This window comes from Trachemys scripta, chromosome 11, assembly GCF_013100865.1.
Source record: "Trachemys scripta elegans isolate TJP31775 chromosome 11, CAS_Tse_1.0, whole genome shotgun sequence".
Taxonomy (NCBI): domain Eukaryota; kingdom Metazoa; phylum Chordata; order Testudines; family Emydidae; genus Trachemys; species Trachemys scripta.
This window is the reverse complement of record NC_048308.1, coordinates 56,295,100-56,312,842: the sequence shown is the minus strand read 5'-3', so window position 1 is coordinate 56,312,842 and position 17,743 is coordinate 56,295,100. Positions and strand designations below refer to the sequence as shown.

Below are 17,743 nucleotides of genomic sequence, written 5' to 3'. Positions count from 1 at the left end.
ACTGGGCAGCAGGGACCCTGGACTCTGTTGTGCGGGGCTGGGCGACAGTCCCTACCCTGCTGCCAACCGTGCTCCCTGTCATGCGGGGCAGGCCAGCATCCCCGACCCCAGACTTTGCTGAGTGGGGCCGGGTGGCAGCCCCGACCCCAACCCCGGATCCTGCTGTGTGGGGGCCGGGCAGCAGACCTGACCACGAAGCTGGAGCCCATTGTGCAGAGCTGGGTGGCAACCCCCCACCCGACCCCACTGCCGACCCTGACCCTTGCTGTGTAGGGCCGGGGAGCAGCCTCGACCTGGTACCCTGCCACAGGGGTTGGGCAGTGACCCCGACTCCTGCTGCAAGCCCCTGCCGCTCTTTAGCAAACAGTGCTAAAGAGCAGCAGGGGCTTGCAGCAGGGTCCAGGGTGCTAATTGGGCCGCATGTTGAGAACCACTGAGCTAAAGGATAATATTTCTGATATCTTCTCTGTGAAAAATTCTCAGATTTAAATTAAAGAAAAATCCTTCCTTATCTTTATTACTGTTTTGGTTTTTAGAGTGAAAAAGTGCTTGAGAAACTAATTAAATCTAGACAGACAGCAGCTTTATCAGTGCAGCCAACTCTAGTTTCCACACTGTTCCTTGAAGCTAAGTGGAAGTGGTACACTGCCTTCAATTGATTGTCACTGAAACTAGAGTGACTCATACTCAGTGTGTTAGAAATTTTATTGTAGAACGTGAAAAGATGGGGTTTGCTGACTCTGGCATATTTTTATAGGAATGCTTCTAATAAATTATAATTATTATGCTATAACACAAGCACACCATATGCAAATGCATCTTTTATTGATGTGAAAGCTGTATTCAAAATATTCTATATATCCTTTACTGCTTTGCCACAGTACTTGCAGAAATCAGTCCCCTCATTTTCACCTTTTCCCTTTTGATGGGTTTATCAAGAGGCATTACCAATTGCTAGCAAATGACTCATCAGCAGTAATACATATATATTCCTTTGGCCCTTCAGCATCAGTCTTGTTTCACTATGTCATTCTATGCTTTATAAATTAGAGGTAGGACTAGAAAAATCTTTTAATCCTTTCCTAAAGGTCTGAGAAAGTCATGGTCACAAAAAGAACAAATACTCTTCTATGAATTTTCTTAGGCCCTGATTTTGCAAAGCAATCTATTATAGTGGAGGCAGTCCCATTGACTTTCGTGGCACTGTGCCACAGGCATAAAGGCCTGTGCAGATTAATCACTTTGCAAGATCGGGGCCTTACTTTATGATTTATGTTTTTAATGTCTGTGTGGTATAATCACAAGAGTCCAAAACCAAGTTCCCTCATGTCTCTTTCTCTGCTGTAGGAAATTGCTGACAAAGATGGGAACAACAAAGTTTTATCTTTCACCATCCCTTCGTTATCCAAGCCGTCAATATACCATGAGGTAAGAGTGCAACTGTGGTGGTAAGTTGGAACTGGGTCCAATAAGAACTAAAATTGGATCCATTCAGTGCATCTTTCTTCATTGAACTTTCAAGGGTAAATTCTTGCAAAAGTGTAATTTAATCCAATAGACGTAATAGAAGATGGGGAAGGTAAGTCTTCAAGGTGAATAATGAAATACTTCCATCTGATACGTTGTTTTGTTCCATTTGTTTTCAGTTTTTCACTGATTTACAGATTCCCATCCTTTCACATGTCTACTGCTTGGATGCTGTTAGCATATTTAAAGCATGGTTCTACCTTATCAAATACTGGAACACAATGATCCCCAAATTAAACTACATTGTTCTGCTGTACGTACTATTTATCTGTTTAAAAATCCTCCTTTGCCCAACTCAGCTTGTTCCTGTGTTTTAGTGCTACCATAACTTTGTCTCCAGCGAGATGGAGATGACCACCTGTAGTTGATGAGCAGGGAGCACTACACATGTTCCATAAACGCTGCATTGTGGCGGGAGCTTTGGGAATGTGGAGGAAAGTGGAAACTGAAGAACTTTGATCCCATACTATGACTCATGAGCTGATTTGTAGTAGGCTGCAGCACACACTGTGCATGTATTAGCCCTTATTTAGCAGTGTTTTCCTTAGAATTAGTTTCAAGTGGATTTTCATTTATTTGGCTCTCTTTTTATATTAAATGTGTCATACTAAGATATCACTAGTGAAATTGTGGTCCCACTGAAGTCAGTAGCAAAACTCTCGGTGACCTGAATACGAATAGGATTCCACTCTAAGATTTTTTGCCAACAGTGGCTGTTCTTCAGGGTTGGAGGTAAAAACAAACATTTCTTAGTAAATAGCTATGTCAAGGACATAAAGCAGTGGTAAGTTATTTTCTTCCACTTTTCTCTTTATGTGTAAAAATGGACACAGTCCTCTTCTAATTGATAGCTCTTTGCAGTCTAAAATATATCTGAATAACTGTCAAAAGTTTCAGCGATATTACATCTGTCGTGTAAATTACTAATGTGTGAGGTGAAAGGCGCAATGTATTACTGCACTGGGCTTCTTCCTCTGAACACTGGGTTTAAATCCTGCATACACTAATGTAAAAGTGAATTTGTGGTCTCAGTCTAGTCCCTAGCAGAGGTGTAGCCACATCACAAAATCACTGTAAAATTAACATAGGTTTTGATTTTCATATGAGACACCCAGGATTTAAATAAAAGATGTTACAGGTCAGTATTGAGATGCGTTGTTGCATCTGGAACTATGTAGGGCAGAAGTTCTCAAACTTTTTCTAAACATTGAACCCCTTCTTACTAGGGCAGCAGTTCTCAAACTGTGGGTCAGGACCCCAAAGTGGGTCGCAACCCTGTTTTAATGGGGTTGCCAGGGCTGGCGTTAGACTTTGTGGAGCCTGAAGCTGAAATCAGAGCGCCACCGCTCAAGGCTGAAGCCGAAACCTGAGGGCTTCAGCCCTGGGTGGTGGGACTCAGGTTACAGCCCCCCTGCCCAACACTGAAGCCCTCAAGCTTTGGCTTTGCCCCCTACCTCCCCCGGGTGGCAGGGCTCAGACTTTGGGTTTGGGCCCCCTGCCTGGGGCGGTGTGGCTCAGGCTTCGGTCCCCCTGCCTGGGGCAGTGTAGTAATTTTTGTTGTCGGAAGGGGGTCACAATGCAATGAAGTTTGAGAAACGCTGTATTAGAGGAATTGCTTGTGAACTACATGCTCCTTCTATTTGCCATCTTGGGAAACAACCTCTCATCCTATTTGCAATCACATAATATCCCTAAGGCAATGACAGCAATTTCTAACACGGAAAAGTGATGACTGAAAGTGTATTAATACAATTTAATAACTGGAAACAAAAGAGCCAGCACCATATAACCCTTCATCTTCTAGCATTTGCAGTGCTTGCTGAGTCACCTGACAGCCGTTTAGGCCCCATCACAGAATGAAGGGGCCTAAGGCCACCATGAAGTCTGGTTAGTTGAACTCGTCGATAGCATGCACCATTGACTGACAGAGACCACATTGACAAAGTGGGTTGGCACAAGACTCCATGTATAGAGGTTGGCAGCAGCATATTTCATATGACCAGCCAGCTTGTTATAGACCACCAGCACATGCTTCACAGACAGCAGTTGGACATCTATTGATGTCGGGCAGGTTGCATAGCACATACCCCCACTATTTCCCCCATTTTCATGTGGCACCAGATATACCTCAGTCCCCAAAATCAATGTCTATTAAGTTCTCCAAACAAAATGGAGGGCCTTGATATGCCGCAGCTTATTTAGTATTAGTGGGTGTTTTGTGACTAGTGCTCTATGCATTGAGTTGAAAATGTGGCTCTTGGGTGTTGATCTATGCAGGCTATTTGCATGTAGTTGAAACTGAATTATTCTGCTGCTTTTGTCATTTTGAGGGGGACAGAGTCAACTTGAAATTTTAAAATGTGAGTTAAAAGTAGCCTCAAGTATTCCTCCTGATTTTCCCTGTCAATGTTTCTTGGTTTTTGCAATCCTATTTTTTTATGCTTTCTCTCCCTATTGTTGCCTGAAACAATATGGGAAACAGGGAAACTGACTAGACACAAAATATAAAAGGTAACGAAAATGAAATATTATTTCTCTAATCCTTCAGTGCTAGTATACTTAATTTTTATTCAAACCAACAACACTTACCAGTATGTAAATCATTTCAGACACAAGTGTGATTGGCTTAAGTTGACTGTGTCCCTTTAAGATATTTTAGGAATAATCTTTAGCTGTTTTACAGATTACCACAAGGGAGAAGTAGAACTTTTTCTAGATAAAATTTCATGGGTTTTGGATCCTTCTTATGGTAGCATTTTCTATTTTTATTTTCCCCATGCCTTTCCCACCCAAGCCTTCTACTATTGGATCCATGGCTTTGACTGAGGGAGCCCTGTGTCAACATGACCTCATCAGGGTGGTTTATAGTGATCTTCATCCTCAGAGAGAAACATTCACTGCACAGAACAGGTGAGTAGTCAAGTGGTAGATACTTCATTAGTCTGAAGCATAAAACAACATCGGGTCAATAGGCCTGTATACAGTGAGTACCTTACCTGTTTGGCTCTTCTCTTACAATTTAGAGCTTGTAAGTCTGTTACTAATTCATTAGATATAAATAATTTCTCCATCAGATCCATTTCTGCCAGTGGTGTCGCCAAGCAGTCTGGAAGGCTGATTGGCAAACATAGACTAGGTTAAAATAATTTATGGGAAATGCAAACTTTTCCTATCTGTCTTCGACCATATATTCTAAAATAGCTTGTTGCATTATTCCTCCATACAGTGCAGTGGCATTAGGGTAGTAATCTGTTACATCTCATGCCTTTTAAAGTATTTAATGTTGAGTCTTTTGATAGACTATTTCTAGTCAGTGAATTAAAATGGAAGAGCAATACCTACAGGCTGATGTACTGTATTTCTGATGCCATCTTGTCCTGCGAGTGAACCATTAACAATGTTTTTTAAGTTCTTCTGGTGGACTATTAAAAATCTGAATCCATGTAGTTTCTTTTGTCTCATGTTCTTGTCTGTCTTCAGGTTTGAGGTGCTCGGCTTTCTCATGCTGTGCTACAACTCTGCTATTGTCTACATGCCTGCCTCCTCCTATCAGTCACTTTGCAGGATGGGTTCCAGGTGAGGATCTCATGCTTAAGGAACATTCCTAGCGTTATAAATATGCAAAGAAAGAGAATGGGTTTACTCATTCCTCTCTGGTAACTTGACAGATCATAATTTAATTAGAAACATAATGCTGTTTTTGCATACAAAAACAATGCATTGATTGTATATCAGTTGCATTTGCTTTAGTTCTAGGTCTTGTAATGTTTTGCTTTGTGGAACATTAATAGTAAAAATTGTAGTGTGTCAAGACCTGCAGTAAAGGCAAATGAACTGCATCTCTTTATAGTGACCCAGTAACCTACCACCTATTTCCTCTTCTTCTGAATATTAGTCCAATTTATTTTTCAGTTGGTTTGGATGGCTGACTTGAACAGCATTTTGACAGTTTGTTTCATAACAACACCACACTTGGAGAAATTGTGCCATCATTTCTCATTCTTTATACCCATCCTTTCCATGACCTCTTACTTGAGTAGTATTTAAAACAGCTTGTTGACATAAAAGCTCTTTTTTGTTCTAGAATCTTAAATATCTCTGATACCCCTACACATCTTCTCCTTTGTACCAGCTTTTTATGCTAAAACAAACAGGCCATGGGTGGCTAATCTTTCTCTATAATACATACTCACGAAGCAGCAGAATCCTTTTCTCTGTTTTTTTTATATCCCTTGTCAGCTTCAGCAGTGTATTTCCTGTAAATTGCTGACAAGCATTATACACAATGCAGATATTGTTTTTCCCAGTGTACAGCAGGATCAAAATAGCTTCTATCAGTTTATATTCCATTAGAACACAATACGTACTCCCACCAAGGGTTCTTGCCAGAAGCTGGGAATGGGTGTCAGGGGATGGATCACTTGATAATTACCTGTTTCTGTTCATTTCCACTAGGGTACCTGGCATTGGCCTCTGTTGGAGACAGGATACTGGGCTAGATGGACCTTTGGTCTGACCCAGTATGGCTGTTCTTATGTTCCTAGTCTATTCTTTTCTTTTACTTGTTCTTTCTACAATTCCTTTGTTCCTGAATCTCAGAATGGAATTTTTCCTTGATATGCTTCTGTCACCTTCAGTTGAGTTATACCAGGGCTGAGTATGGCCAAGTGTACTATACTTCTTTACATTTTAAATGTTTCCTTTCTTCAGATATAGAGTGGAATAAAACCTATAACAATGGACTGAATTTTAACACTGAATAATTTCACTATGGAAAATGGTGCCCCGTAACTGGAATTGTAATTTGCACATTGAAATAGTTTGAAAATTTTATTCAGTTTCACCATAAACTGAGCTTTCCTGCATCCAAGTTGACTATAATCTGGTTCTACTATATATACACTTCACACATATGTGGAGAGCCTCCAAACTCCTGTTCACCAGTGCACCATCTTCTCCCTGTCCCTCCCTAAAAACTAGCTTCTGCATTGTTGCCTACAAGAAGTGAGCTAAAAATAGTCATGTGGCTATCAAGGTGTGCAAACCAGTAATTGTGTAAATTGTTATTCTCTTATCTTAGCTCACCCTTTCCCATCTCCTTCTGTTTGTTTGCTACCCCCACTTCTTTTATCATAATTTATCACCTGGATTTTAGACATTTGTGGCAGAAATCTGAGTTTTACTACTTCTATAAAGTGCTTAGTACACTTCTGCATAAACAATAAATAATGCTTACCTCTAAGCCTTCTGATTTTTTCTTTCAGTGCATGTAACTAGTTTTGAAATGATACTCTGTCCCCTACACCCCAAAAGTCACTTGTATACATATTTGAAGTAAGTGATCCTAAAACTGATTGTTATATCACCCCACTCATCACTCCCCATCCTGAATGGCTCCTTTTCATTGGCATCTTCTGTTTCCTGTCCTTAAACCAATTTTGTGATCTCCTTTCTCATACTTCCTTTCTAACTTTGTAAGTCACTCTGTTCTGTGATACATTATTAAAGTATTTTATGAAATTTAGGTAAATCATGTCTACTCTTTCATCTTGTGCAACAATGCAAGTAATGTGCAGAAATTTGTCAGGCGTGATTTTCCATTTATAAATCTGGGAAAGTTTTTTCTTAACATTCCTTGATTTAGAATTTGTTAATATGTAGAAATGTACCATATTACTTCAAATTTCAGTGTTCAAGTACAAACCTAAAACGTCCTATAAAATCCCAGAGTACCACAATAACAGAAACTTGCCTTTGTTAAACTTCTCACAAGGTTTTTGTTATGAAACTTATGAATTGCAACCTTACAAATGTTCCATTACTGCTCTCTAACACAATTTACAATTAACAGTGTTACAAATGGATGGTTGTATGAGAAAAGAACATTGCATATGTTCCTATATGGCTGAATCTATAATACATACCTTTGTGATTGAAGTTCAAAGGGAAGTTAGAACATAAGAATGGCCATGTTGGGTCAGACCAATGGTCCATCTAGCCCGACAGTGGCCAATGCTAGGTGCTTCAGAGGGAATTAACAGAACAGGTAGTCCTCAAGTGATCCATCCCCTGTCACCCATTTCCAGCTTCTGGCAAATAAAGCATGGTTTACATCCCTACCCATCCTGGCTAATAGCCATTGATGGACCTATCCTCCATGAACTTATGTCGTTCTTTTTTGAACCAGGTTATAGTATTGGTCTTCAAAGTATCCTCTGGCAAAGTGTTCCACAGGTTGACTGCGTTGTGTGAAAAAATACTCCCTTTTGTTTGTTTTAAATCTGCTGCCTATTAATTTCATTTGTTGACCCCTAGTTCTTGTGTTATGAAGAGTAAATAACACATCCTTATTTAATTTCTCCACACCAGTCATGATTTTACAGACCTCTATCATATCCTCCTTTAGTCGTCTCTTTTCCAAGTTGAAAAGTCCCAGTCTTATTAATCTCTTCTCATACGGAAGCCATTCCATACTCATAATCATTTTTGTTGCCATTTTCTGAACCTTTTCCAATTTCAGTATATCTTTTTTGAGATGGGATGACCACATCTGCATACAGAGAGTAGCCTTGGAAAATCTAATGCCCTGTGGATTTTCCTGTATTTCTTGTATTTAACTTCCAAGGATTTTGCTTTTCTAAGTGCATGTCTCCACTAAACTCCACCCAAAATTCAGCTGAATAGTCAGTGGCAAATGACTAAGTGAGTTGGTTATTCCTGAGTAAATCTTCCTATCTAAACACATGTAGTTTGTCAGTGGGAGGCATATTCCAATTTTGCTGTATGAAAATAACAGCTCCTCCATTAATCTTGTAGCAGCATCCTGAAGTTAATTAGAAATTGGTTCAGTATGATACAACTATTTCGTTACATTATCTAGTCTGTGCTGAAGTGCAGCAAGGCTTCAAGTCAGTGCACTTTCATGTCTTGATGTTCAGGTTCCCAGTCAACAGATTTTCTAGAGATAGCAAGATATGAGGCAGAGGCTTTAGGAGTAAAGAACAAGTTGTTTGGTGGAATAATTTTAGATTTTGGCATGTTGACAATTTGTTCCTAACAAGGTTGGGAACAAGAAGCTAAGAAACAAGACCATACCTCAGAACTATGGCATCTGCTCTTCATCTCATGCAAGTTGTACCTTTGATGCAGTGCTTGGTTTTCCTTTTTTCCTTTCACCCATAGCTGAAATTAGACCTCCAGGTTTGTAGATGCTTGCTGGGTTAACTTATTTTCTTTCTTAAATGATTGCTACACTTATTAAATTATTTCTCAAAAAGAAGAACAGGAGTACTAACACGGCTGTTACTCTGAAACCTAAATTATTTCTGACACTTTAAAGCACCCAAACATTTGCTCTAAGTGAATCTACAGTAAAACACTTACAAAACAAACCCATTAAAATAATAAAGCCTTCCTTACCTAGTAAGACCATCAAGACTAACAATAGCAGCCAGCTAAAACCACATACACCTTGATAACACCCACTTCTTAAAAAGATGAGGAAACTATAGGCCAAGGGCACAAGTGCACTCTTCTCAAGTTGACTGCTATTCTTATCCTCCATGACATTTCTGAAATCCATGCAATGGATTTCCAATTTTCCTTGTCACTTGAATCCTGGGATAATCTGGGTCTGACATTTATAAACCTGAGTATTCCTGCTACCTAATGATCATAATCTGCCCTGGATAATGGTCTCTTCCACATTTCATTTTTCCTCCTGAATATGTGTTTTACCTACAGGAATATGTTGTAAATACAAATATGTGAGTGTCTGTCCTTGTTCTTGTATTGCAAACAACCTTGAGTGAGGAACTCTCACTTGTATAAACACTTGCAAGTTCCCCTTAAAGAAACCCTTTCAGAAGTCAGTTTAGGAACCACCTCCTTTCCATCAGCATAATTTTGACATGCTAGTCTGTGAAACATTGAGTTACCTTTTCCCCATTGTGTCTGAATTTATGCTCATAAACCTGTAAAAAAGTTCCCTAGCTATTCTCAGAATAATTACATAGAAATTTCCCCTCCTGGCTCCTTCCAAAGTTCCTCACTACTGACTTGGAAGAACACTGGCACAATGATGAGAGAGTTTGGTTAGATCTTCATACCCATTCATTCCTGACTTTCTCTGCCCAGAGTTGCCCGTTAGTGCCATGTGTGCTATCAGTTTTTGTCCATATCTCTCCTTGCCCACTAGGAAGGGACTGGACTACCAATAAGTTTTATGTAGGCCATTAAACACATATTGAATAATAGATTTTGTGTCTGGATTGGATTAGAACCAGCAAACTGGAGATTAAATTATTTTAGTATTTTAGGCTAGATGATTCTGTATATTAAACAGTGGTTATCTTATTCTCTAGCCAGATTCATTCCCTCATATTTTTGTTATGAGAGAGAGAGATAAATATTCAGGCATCTAGGGTCTCTTCTGGACAAGTGGTACAAAATGCCATTTACAGTATTTACTGAAAAGAGGATTGTATGTGGTGCAGTGCTGGCCAAAAGGAATTTTTTTAAATGGAAGATTAGCATTCTCAATACCTTCCTCTGTCATTATTAATATCATCACTGTGCCCTTTGCTTGAGTTAGGTGTTTATACAGCCTTTTCCCAGCTCTGTCCAGAACCTTCATAGAAATTTCCAGACCCAATATTTTGTAAAACTCACTGTAAAAGTTGAGCATTGAAATGTCTGATGCAAGAAAGAGCTAAGATGTTTATCATCAGCCCCTAGGCTCCATTGTGTTGCTTGCTCTTAAGGGCTAATGCTTGTTACATTAGCTCTTTGCCTGAGAAATCCTTGTTGTGAGTGTAAAGAATAAATACTTCTGCATTAAATACATTAGAATGGTTGTGTGCAGCTTCCATGTTGTTTGGTATTCAGATCTCAAAGCTCTAAATAAAAGAGGTGATTATATTTGTTGAATATATATGATGTGCTTCAGCACTGAACTGGATCAGGGCCGGTGCAACCACTAGGTGAATTAGGCAGTTGCCTAGGGCGCCAAGTGGTTGGGGGCGCCTGAGATTTTTCCTCCCTTCCCCTCACGCAGAGTGGGGCGTGGCTGATTGGGCTCCTGGGCCTGATTTAGCTGCTCCCATTGGCCTCCAGCAGGCAGAGTCCCTCCCCCGCTCTCCCCTCCCCTAGCCTCAGCATCGCATGGCCAGCACGCTGTGGGGGAGGGGCTGTGGGCTCCGCAGCCTGTTTGTTCTGGTCCCTCATGGAGCCAGCGGCTGGAGCGACATGGTGGTAAGGGGAGTCCGGGGGGGAGGGGGAGTGCTGTCAGGGGGCGGGGGGAGGGTTGGATGGGTCGGGAGTTCTGGGGGGGCCTGTTAGGGGGTGGGAGTGTGGAGAGGGATTGGAGCAGGCAGGGGGAGGGTTGGATGGGTCAGCAGTTCTGGGGCAGTCTCTCAGGGGGCGGGGAGTGGTTAGATGGGGCGTGGGAGTCCCAGGGGTCTGTCTGGGGATGGTGGTGTGGATAAGGGTTGGGGCAGCCAGGGGACAGGTAGGGGGTAGGGTTCTAGGGGGGCAGATAGGGTGGGGGGGTCTCAGGAGGGGGCAACCAGGGGACAAGGAGCGGGGGGGGAGAGTGTTGGGCATTCTGAGGGGGGCGGGAAGTGGGAGGGAGTGGATGTGGGTGGGGCTCTCCCCCCTGGTCCTCTTTTTTGATTGTTGAAATATGGTAACCCTAAAAAAGCATTACCCTGGCTCGGCAGGGAGGAGATACCTTCCGGAGGCACCGGAGAGCCAGAGCGTCGGCTTGCGGGGATGGCGCGCCCCAGCCATGGAGGAGCTGGCGCAGCAAAGGGGGAAGCCGGGAGGCGCACGGGGGCTGCCGCCCACATGTATCTACTGCAGGAGCCCCTGGGGGGTGCCAGGTGGGTTGCAGCCTGGGCAGGTGCACCCCCCCCCCCGGCTTACCCATCACCACCCTTGGGTTCTGTGGTTCCTGGGCATGTGATCCACCGCTGCCCCTCCCGGAGCAGGCTCAGGGCTCTGCGCCCCGGTGCCGGCTCACGTGCCCGGGAGCCTCATGGCCTGAGCATGGCGAGGGGGCAGCCAGGAGATACATGGGGGGTCTGCATCCGCTGCACCCTGTAGGAGCCCCGGAGGAGGGTGCCCAGCTGCAGCCTGGACAGGAGGGGCAGAGGACGCTGCTACTCCCCACTAGCTGCGCCACCGCTTTTATAGGGCTGCTGCCCCCCTGCGCCGCGCCTGCTCCTCCATAGCTGGGGCTCGCCGCCACCACAAGCCGATGCTCTGGCTCTTTGGCGCCTCCAGAAGGCGGCTCCTCCTTGCCGAGCTGCTGCAGTGGCCCAAGCCCGGCAAAGCCAGTGAGTGGACTTGGGGCGGGGACCGCCGGGGTGGGGTGGGGAGGGCTCGTGGGGGGGCTGTGCACCCTCCAGGGGAATTCAGGGGGCGGAGACGGGGGAACCTGGTCTAGGGAGTAGCCTCTGGGCACGACTGGCCCATGGGGTCTATAAAGGCTCGTTGGGATTTGTCCCTCAATGAACCAATGTGCGGGGGGGGCGCAAGGTGGAAGTTTCGCCTAGGGTGCAAAATATCCTTGCACCGGCCCTGAACTGGATGTGGGGAAGGCAAAGCACCTGCTCCAAGGAGCTGGCAGTATAAAAAGATGCCATTTGAAATAATAGTTCTTTTCATAGAGAAAGCAACTTTGTTTTCCCCAGTTTATTTTTTGAAATGAAACACTCACCTATTAATATGTAACAGTATGTTACAGAGGAGATAAGCTCTCTGTTCTGTAGCATTAAACTAAACATTCTATCTGAGGCACATTCACTATTGTTCTCACATCTTCTGGCTAGCTTCTGAGAAAGTTCTGTCTCCCACACTCAAAACTAGCTGATTGGTGATTTCACCCAAGCTATTGTGAATAAGCGTGTTTGGAGTCAGACTACTGGAATTATGGCCAATGTTTCAAGGCTCTGCTGTGAAGATACTTGCTAAAAGCATCAAGAGCTGACTTGAGACTTTGCAGCAAGAAACTGAACAGTTAATGTTTGGCAGAATAATCAGAGCTTATTACCTGAGTGTCTCACATTTAATGGATGTAAAGCAAGTTTTCTTAAAGTGTTCATGAGGTCAGAGTTTTGATTCTGTATTATGTTTTGCCAGGCTTTGTGTGAGTGGATTTCCTCGGCAGCATGAGAAACGCTGGAAAGAATTCTGTAACAGAGTGGTACTAGATCCTGACTTCATGGTGCAACTGCTCACAGGTGTCTATTATGCCATGTAAGTAGGTGGAGTTTGGAAGAAGAAGAGCTGGATGGCTTCTAGTGAATTAAAATACTCTCTTTTCTCTCTGTCTTTATGCATGAAAACATGAATTAAGCCATTACTTCATTTGAGGATCAACTGCTTTATTTCCCTTATTTTCCTTTGACTTGCGATCTTGGCCAGCTGACATTTTGGGAATGCCTTTATCAGCATTCAGTCACCAGAGCTGGGTGCTGAAGAGTGGTGCTCCTCGCTTCCTCTTCTTTCCCAGGGATGTCACTTCCACAGTATCCCTTCTCTTCACCAGTGTAATGTTTGCAAGCTTCAAGGTAGCTGATAAACCTGGGTCCCCTGGAATGGCAGTGTGACATGAAGCCACTAGGTTAGCCTAAACACATGAATCCAAAACAATTATACCAAGTAATGTAATTTTCGAATGGTGCCCCTCCATCCTTCTTTACTGTGATCCTTACCATGATAACATCCTTCTGGCTGGGAGATGGGAGGGAACAATTAATTGTAATATAAATTAGAATAATAACTGAGGTGCTCCATCTATTCCTTTATGCTTTGATAGTGTATGTTCTTTGTAGATACAAAGAGAAGGGTTTGGGTTCAAAAAGTACTGAATAATAAATGTCTTGTTTGTTTTGTTTTGTAGATATAATGGACAGTGGGGTCTTGGCCAGGAGGTATTGGATGACATAATTTACAGAGCACAGCTTGAACTTTACTCTCAGCCACTGCTGGTAAGGAAGAGGCCATTGAAATCATTTTATTTGATTTTAAAAAGCATATGAATGTGCTGATAAAATGGATTGCTTTTAAAAGGTTCATTTAGCAGTTACAACCATTTACTACATTCTAACCAGAATTTTATTTGTAGTCTGATGCTTGGTATTTTAACACAGCTACTATTCAGTCACGCTCTTTTGCTTAAGTGTTAAGCTCTGGTACTTAGCGCTTATAATAACTTCTTGGTGCTAGGAAACAGGATTTCCTAATATAATGTTCTAGTTTAAAATACATACACTCTTGTAGCAAGAGCTACACAAAGATAACTCCTAGGATATGTCTATATTGCGATAAAAAACGTTTGGCACCGAGTCTCAGAGCCTGGGTCAGGTGACGCAGGTTTGCAGGGCTCAGGTTGTAGAGTTGTAGTGTGGACATTCCAGCTCGGGCTGGAGACCAGGCCTGGACAGCAATACTGCAGTGTTATAGCCCTGCAACCCGAGCCCCGTGAGCCCAAGTCAGCTGACCTGGCCCCGCTGAGGCTGTGCCACGTGTCATTTATTGCACTGTAGACATACCCAAAGGGGTCAAATTAAGTAATCATCTGATATCACATGACATTGGTGGTGAACAAATTGGTATTCTGCTCACCTGTGGTTCATCGAGGTTTAGAATTTGTTCAACTGACTCCACCCACAGTATTCTTGGTGATAGGAGCAGAAATGGAATAGTGCTGAACTTTCTCAGACGAACTTCATCAACAGAGCTATCTGCAGTCTTAAACTGACTGACTGTCGCCCAGTCTTAATCCATTCCATTCCATTCTGCAGCCAGCCCTCCAGATAAGACATTTTTCTCTAAGAATATAACTTAAAAAAAAAAAAAATCTACTGCAGTTGCTAGCCTGACCCTAAAAGATGAAAGGAGAGAAATAAAAAAGGAGACAGAGAAGGAAGAGGAACAACGAGAGAGACAGACAAAGGTGGAGGTGATTGAGGGGAAGAAGAGAGACAAATAGAGAGGAGGAATTCAATATTTTTTCTTTCTGGTGGTGGTGGTGGTGGGGAGGTGGGGGGGCAGATTCCAGGTAAGGAAACAAAATCAGCAGAAGGTAGAAACATGACTGTTGCTGTCTTTGGCACCTTGCACCGCTTTTGGATCAGGAATTAATGTGGGCAATAGGCTTTGGTGGTGGTCTTCTGGACTAACACACAGTAAATCAATTTGATAACTCTAAATATTATTTTTCCCCATAACTTAGAGTAGTGGCCTGTTTGCAGAGAAGAACTGAATGGGAAAGATCCAAAGGCCAATCCCAAGATAAATTCTGCACTTCTCCAATAAATCTGATAAAACTGTTCTCATGATGAATTAATATTGGCTAGGACACTTAGTTTTGTGCTTTCTGAGTGAAGCATTTTAAATACATCTTATCCAGTGAATTATTAGAACAGCAATTTCGTTTAGGAAATGACTCATTGCACCATTAGATTGGAAGTTTAAATTAAATATTGAACCTGAGGAAGTGGGTACCTGTGAGAATATGCTACAGTACAAAAGCATGTAGGTGGATCTGTATTTGAATTCAGTTGATGGTGTAACAGCTTTTAGTCCTGATTAAAACTGAACAATCAGCTAAAAAAAAAAAAAAATCTTCTGAGTGATTGTAAATCCTTCTAGGTTATCTTTATTTTTACAATGTTAACAGCGTTTTCTCCCTCTTCTCCTCTTGAACAAGCTATTTGGTAGTTTCTGTCGACTGTTAGTGATTGTTATAGCCTTGTCTCTTACCTCCTCCCTGCTCTTTACTACTTCCTTTTTTTCCTTCTCTGGTCATTTGCTTGTCCTCCCCAGCCTGCCTTTTTGCAACTATCAAAGGACACTTCAGGAAGCCCTGCCTTTTTCTAAGCATGTTTTACAAAAATTGTAGTTAAGTTCTAGGACAGATGGATTGCATGTCCCTTGTCTTTCTCCATATTAAGGCAGTTGACCCTTCGGGTTCTTTAACAAACAATTCTCTTTGTTTAAATTTTGTTTAAATTTTCCAGAAGTCACATGCAATCTAGCAGCAATATAAAACAATGTTTAAAATAACATTTAAAGCAATTGCTGTCACTCAGTGAAGTACTTCATTTAGTCTCCCACGTGATTTTCAATCCCATCCCCCTCTGGCATATGTAAAGACAACAGCAAATTATCTGAAGTCCATGCAGGAGTGAAAGTTAATTTTTTTAGACATTTGTACCAGGGCATTTGCATAGTTGGGGAAATGTTATTGGTCTACGTTAAAAAGAGCAACATCACAGCCCACTGTATTTGGTGGTGGTTCTCAGAAAACTCCATATAATGTATCAGTGCTCCTGTACAAACAAGATTATGTCCCTTTGTGTTCCTCTAAATAGAAAACATGACCGAAATAGCAGCCTCAGTAAGCTACAAAACAATTGAAGGGTAAATGACTGAGTGCCAGCAAGCACCTTTAATGTTGCCCAGGGGCTGTACCAGAGGTGGAAAAATAATGCAAGAAAATTAACTTAGTCCAGGAAGAAAAACTGAGCCCTGGTCTATACTGCAAGGGGATCGATCTAAGTTACGCAACTTCAGCTACGTGAATAACATCACTGAAGTCGCCGTACTTAGATCTACTTACCGCGGTGTCTTCACTGCAGTAGGTCGACTGCTTACATTCCCCTGTCAACTCTGTCTATGCTTCTCATTCCGGTGGAGTACCGGACTCGATGGGAGAGTGCTCGGTGGTCGATTTATCGTGTCTTCACTAGATACGATAAATCGACCCCTGCTGGATCGATCACTCCAGAGGTAAGTATAGACATACCCTAAGTTGCTGCAACCAAATGTCCTGTGCCAGTCTCACAGCAAAGAAAACTTTGTGGGAGGGGCTTCCGCAGTGGGAAGTTAAGCAAAAAGATGCAATATTCCTGCCCAGCTACTGTGGACTAAAGAGTGCCTCTCTATCATTCCATCAAGCATCTGCCCTATACCAGTTCAGGTCCTCTGCACAATGCTTCAAAAGGAACTCCCAATCTTTAGTTCAAAACAAGATATCCAGGCTACCCTAGTAAGCATACACCCTCAGACAAAGTATGTTGGGCAAAATAACAGGTTTCAGAGTAGCAGCCGTGTTAGTCTGTATCTGCAAAAAGAAGAACAGGAGTACTTGTGGCACCTTAGAGACTAACAAATTTATTAGAGCATAAGCTTTCGTGGACTACAGCCCACTTCTTCGGATGCATATAGCTATATGCATATATATATTTATATATATTTATTATATATATAATAAATTTGTTAGTCTCTAAGGTGCCACAAGTACTCCTTTTCTTCTTTTTGGGCAAAATAGTTGATTGTAAGCAAGAGACAAGCATCACTATGCCCACTGACCTGTTAATTTGATTGAGATGCATCCCATACCGTCACTGCTTGATGCCCCAGCTTCTTTTACTTGACTAACTTTGGCTGAGCATATATTCCTCCTGGGAAAGGATGGATGTTTCTGGCCTGTGGCCTGTTCTTTGTCACTGATAGTTGCAAGCTCTGTTCGCAGAGACAGAATGCTGCTTCCTCCATGAAGTGTCTTCGGGCCTTTCAGGTTGGGATCACCAACCTTGGCCTTAATGGGCCTGGTTTGGGATGATAAGGCAGTAAGACAGGATAGTATCATAGAAATGTGGGCTGGAAGGGATCTCAAGAGGTCATCATGCATCCAGGCCCCTGTGCTGAAGCAGGAACAAGTAAACCTAGATTATACTTGACAGGTGTTTGGTCTAACCTGTTCTTCAAGCTCAATGATGTGGGGATTCCACAATCTTCCTTGGAGGCCTATTTCAGTGCTTAAAGTTAGGCACTGCATCTTTTTGCATCACCTTTCTCTCAGGAGGAGCTGGGACTGATGCAAGTGGACTTTTTAGCAAGTTTTTCCTGCTGGTCTATTTTTCTTGCATGATTTCTCCCCCGCCCTTTTCCCCTTAGCCGTACAATCTGGGTTGAAAGTGCTTGTCAGTCAGTCTTCCACACTTAGGGTTCATATTTTTCTGGAGCTGCTGTTGCACTGAGATTTTTCATTAGTTCTGATTGAGCACTGCCCCGTTCCTAGGTACTGACAACGTAAACAGACTGAGATCAGGGAAGGAGAAAAACAATGTACATGTTATATCCATTTCAGCTTGATTTGCAATAAGCAGCACAGCAGGAGTTTTTAAGAGGGAATATGAGCAGG

The 17,743-nt window shown here is 42.5% G+C and overlaps 1 protein-coding gene across 3 annotated transcripts in view; it reads left to right on the top strand.

Annotated features, from left to right (window-relative positions):
* Nucleotides 1-17,743, top strand: part of FAM126B (family with sequence similarity 126 member B) — a 95,963-nt gene that overhangs the window by 57,194 nt on the left and 21,026 nt on the right. For all 3 annotated transcript variants that reach the window (XM_034786172.1, XM_034786173.1, XM_034786174.1), the window contains 5 exons: nucleotides 1,348-1,428; nucleotides 4,322-4,437; nucleotides 5,008-5,103; nucleotides 12,670-12,786; nucleotides 13,433-13,520. In XM_034786172.1, coding sequence (XP_034642063.1) covers nucleotides 1,348-1,428; nucleotides 4,322-4,437; nucleotides 5,008-5,103; nucleotides 12,670-12,786; nucleotides 13,433-13,520 — 498 coding nt within the window. The remainder of the gene's footprint in view (nucleotides 1-1,347; nucleotides 1,429-4,321; nucleotides 4,438-5,007; nucleotides 5,104-12,669; nucleotides 12,787-13,432; nucleotides 13,521-17,743) is intronic.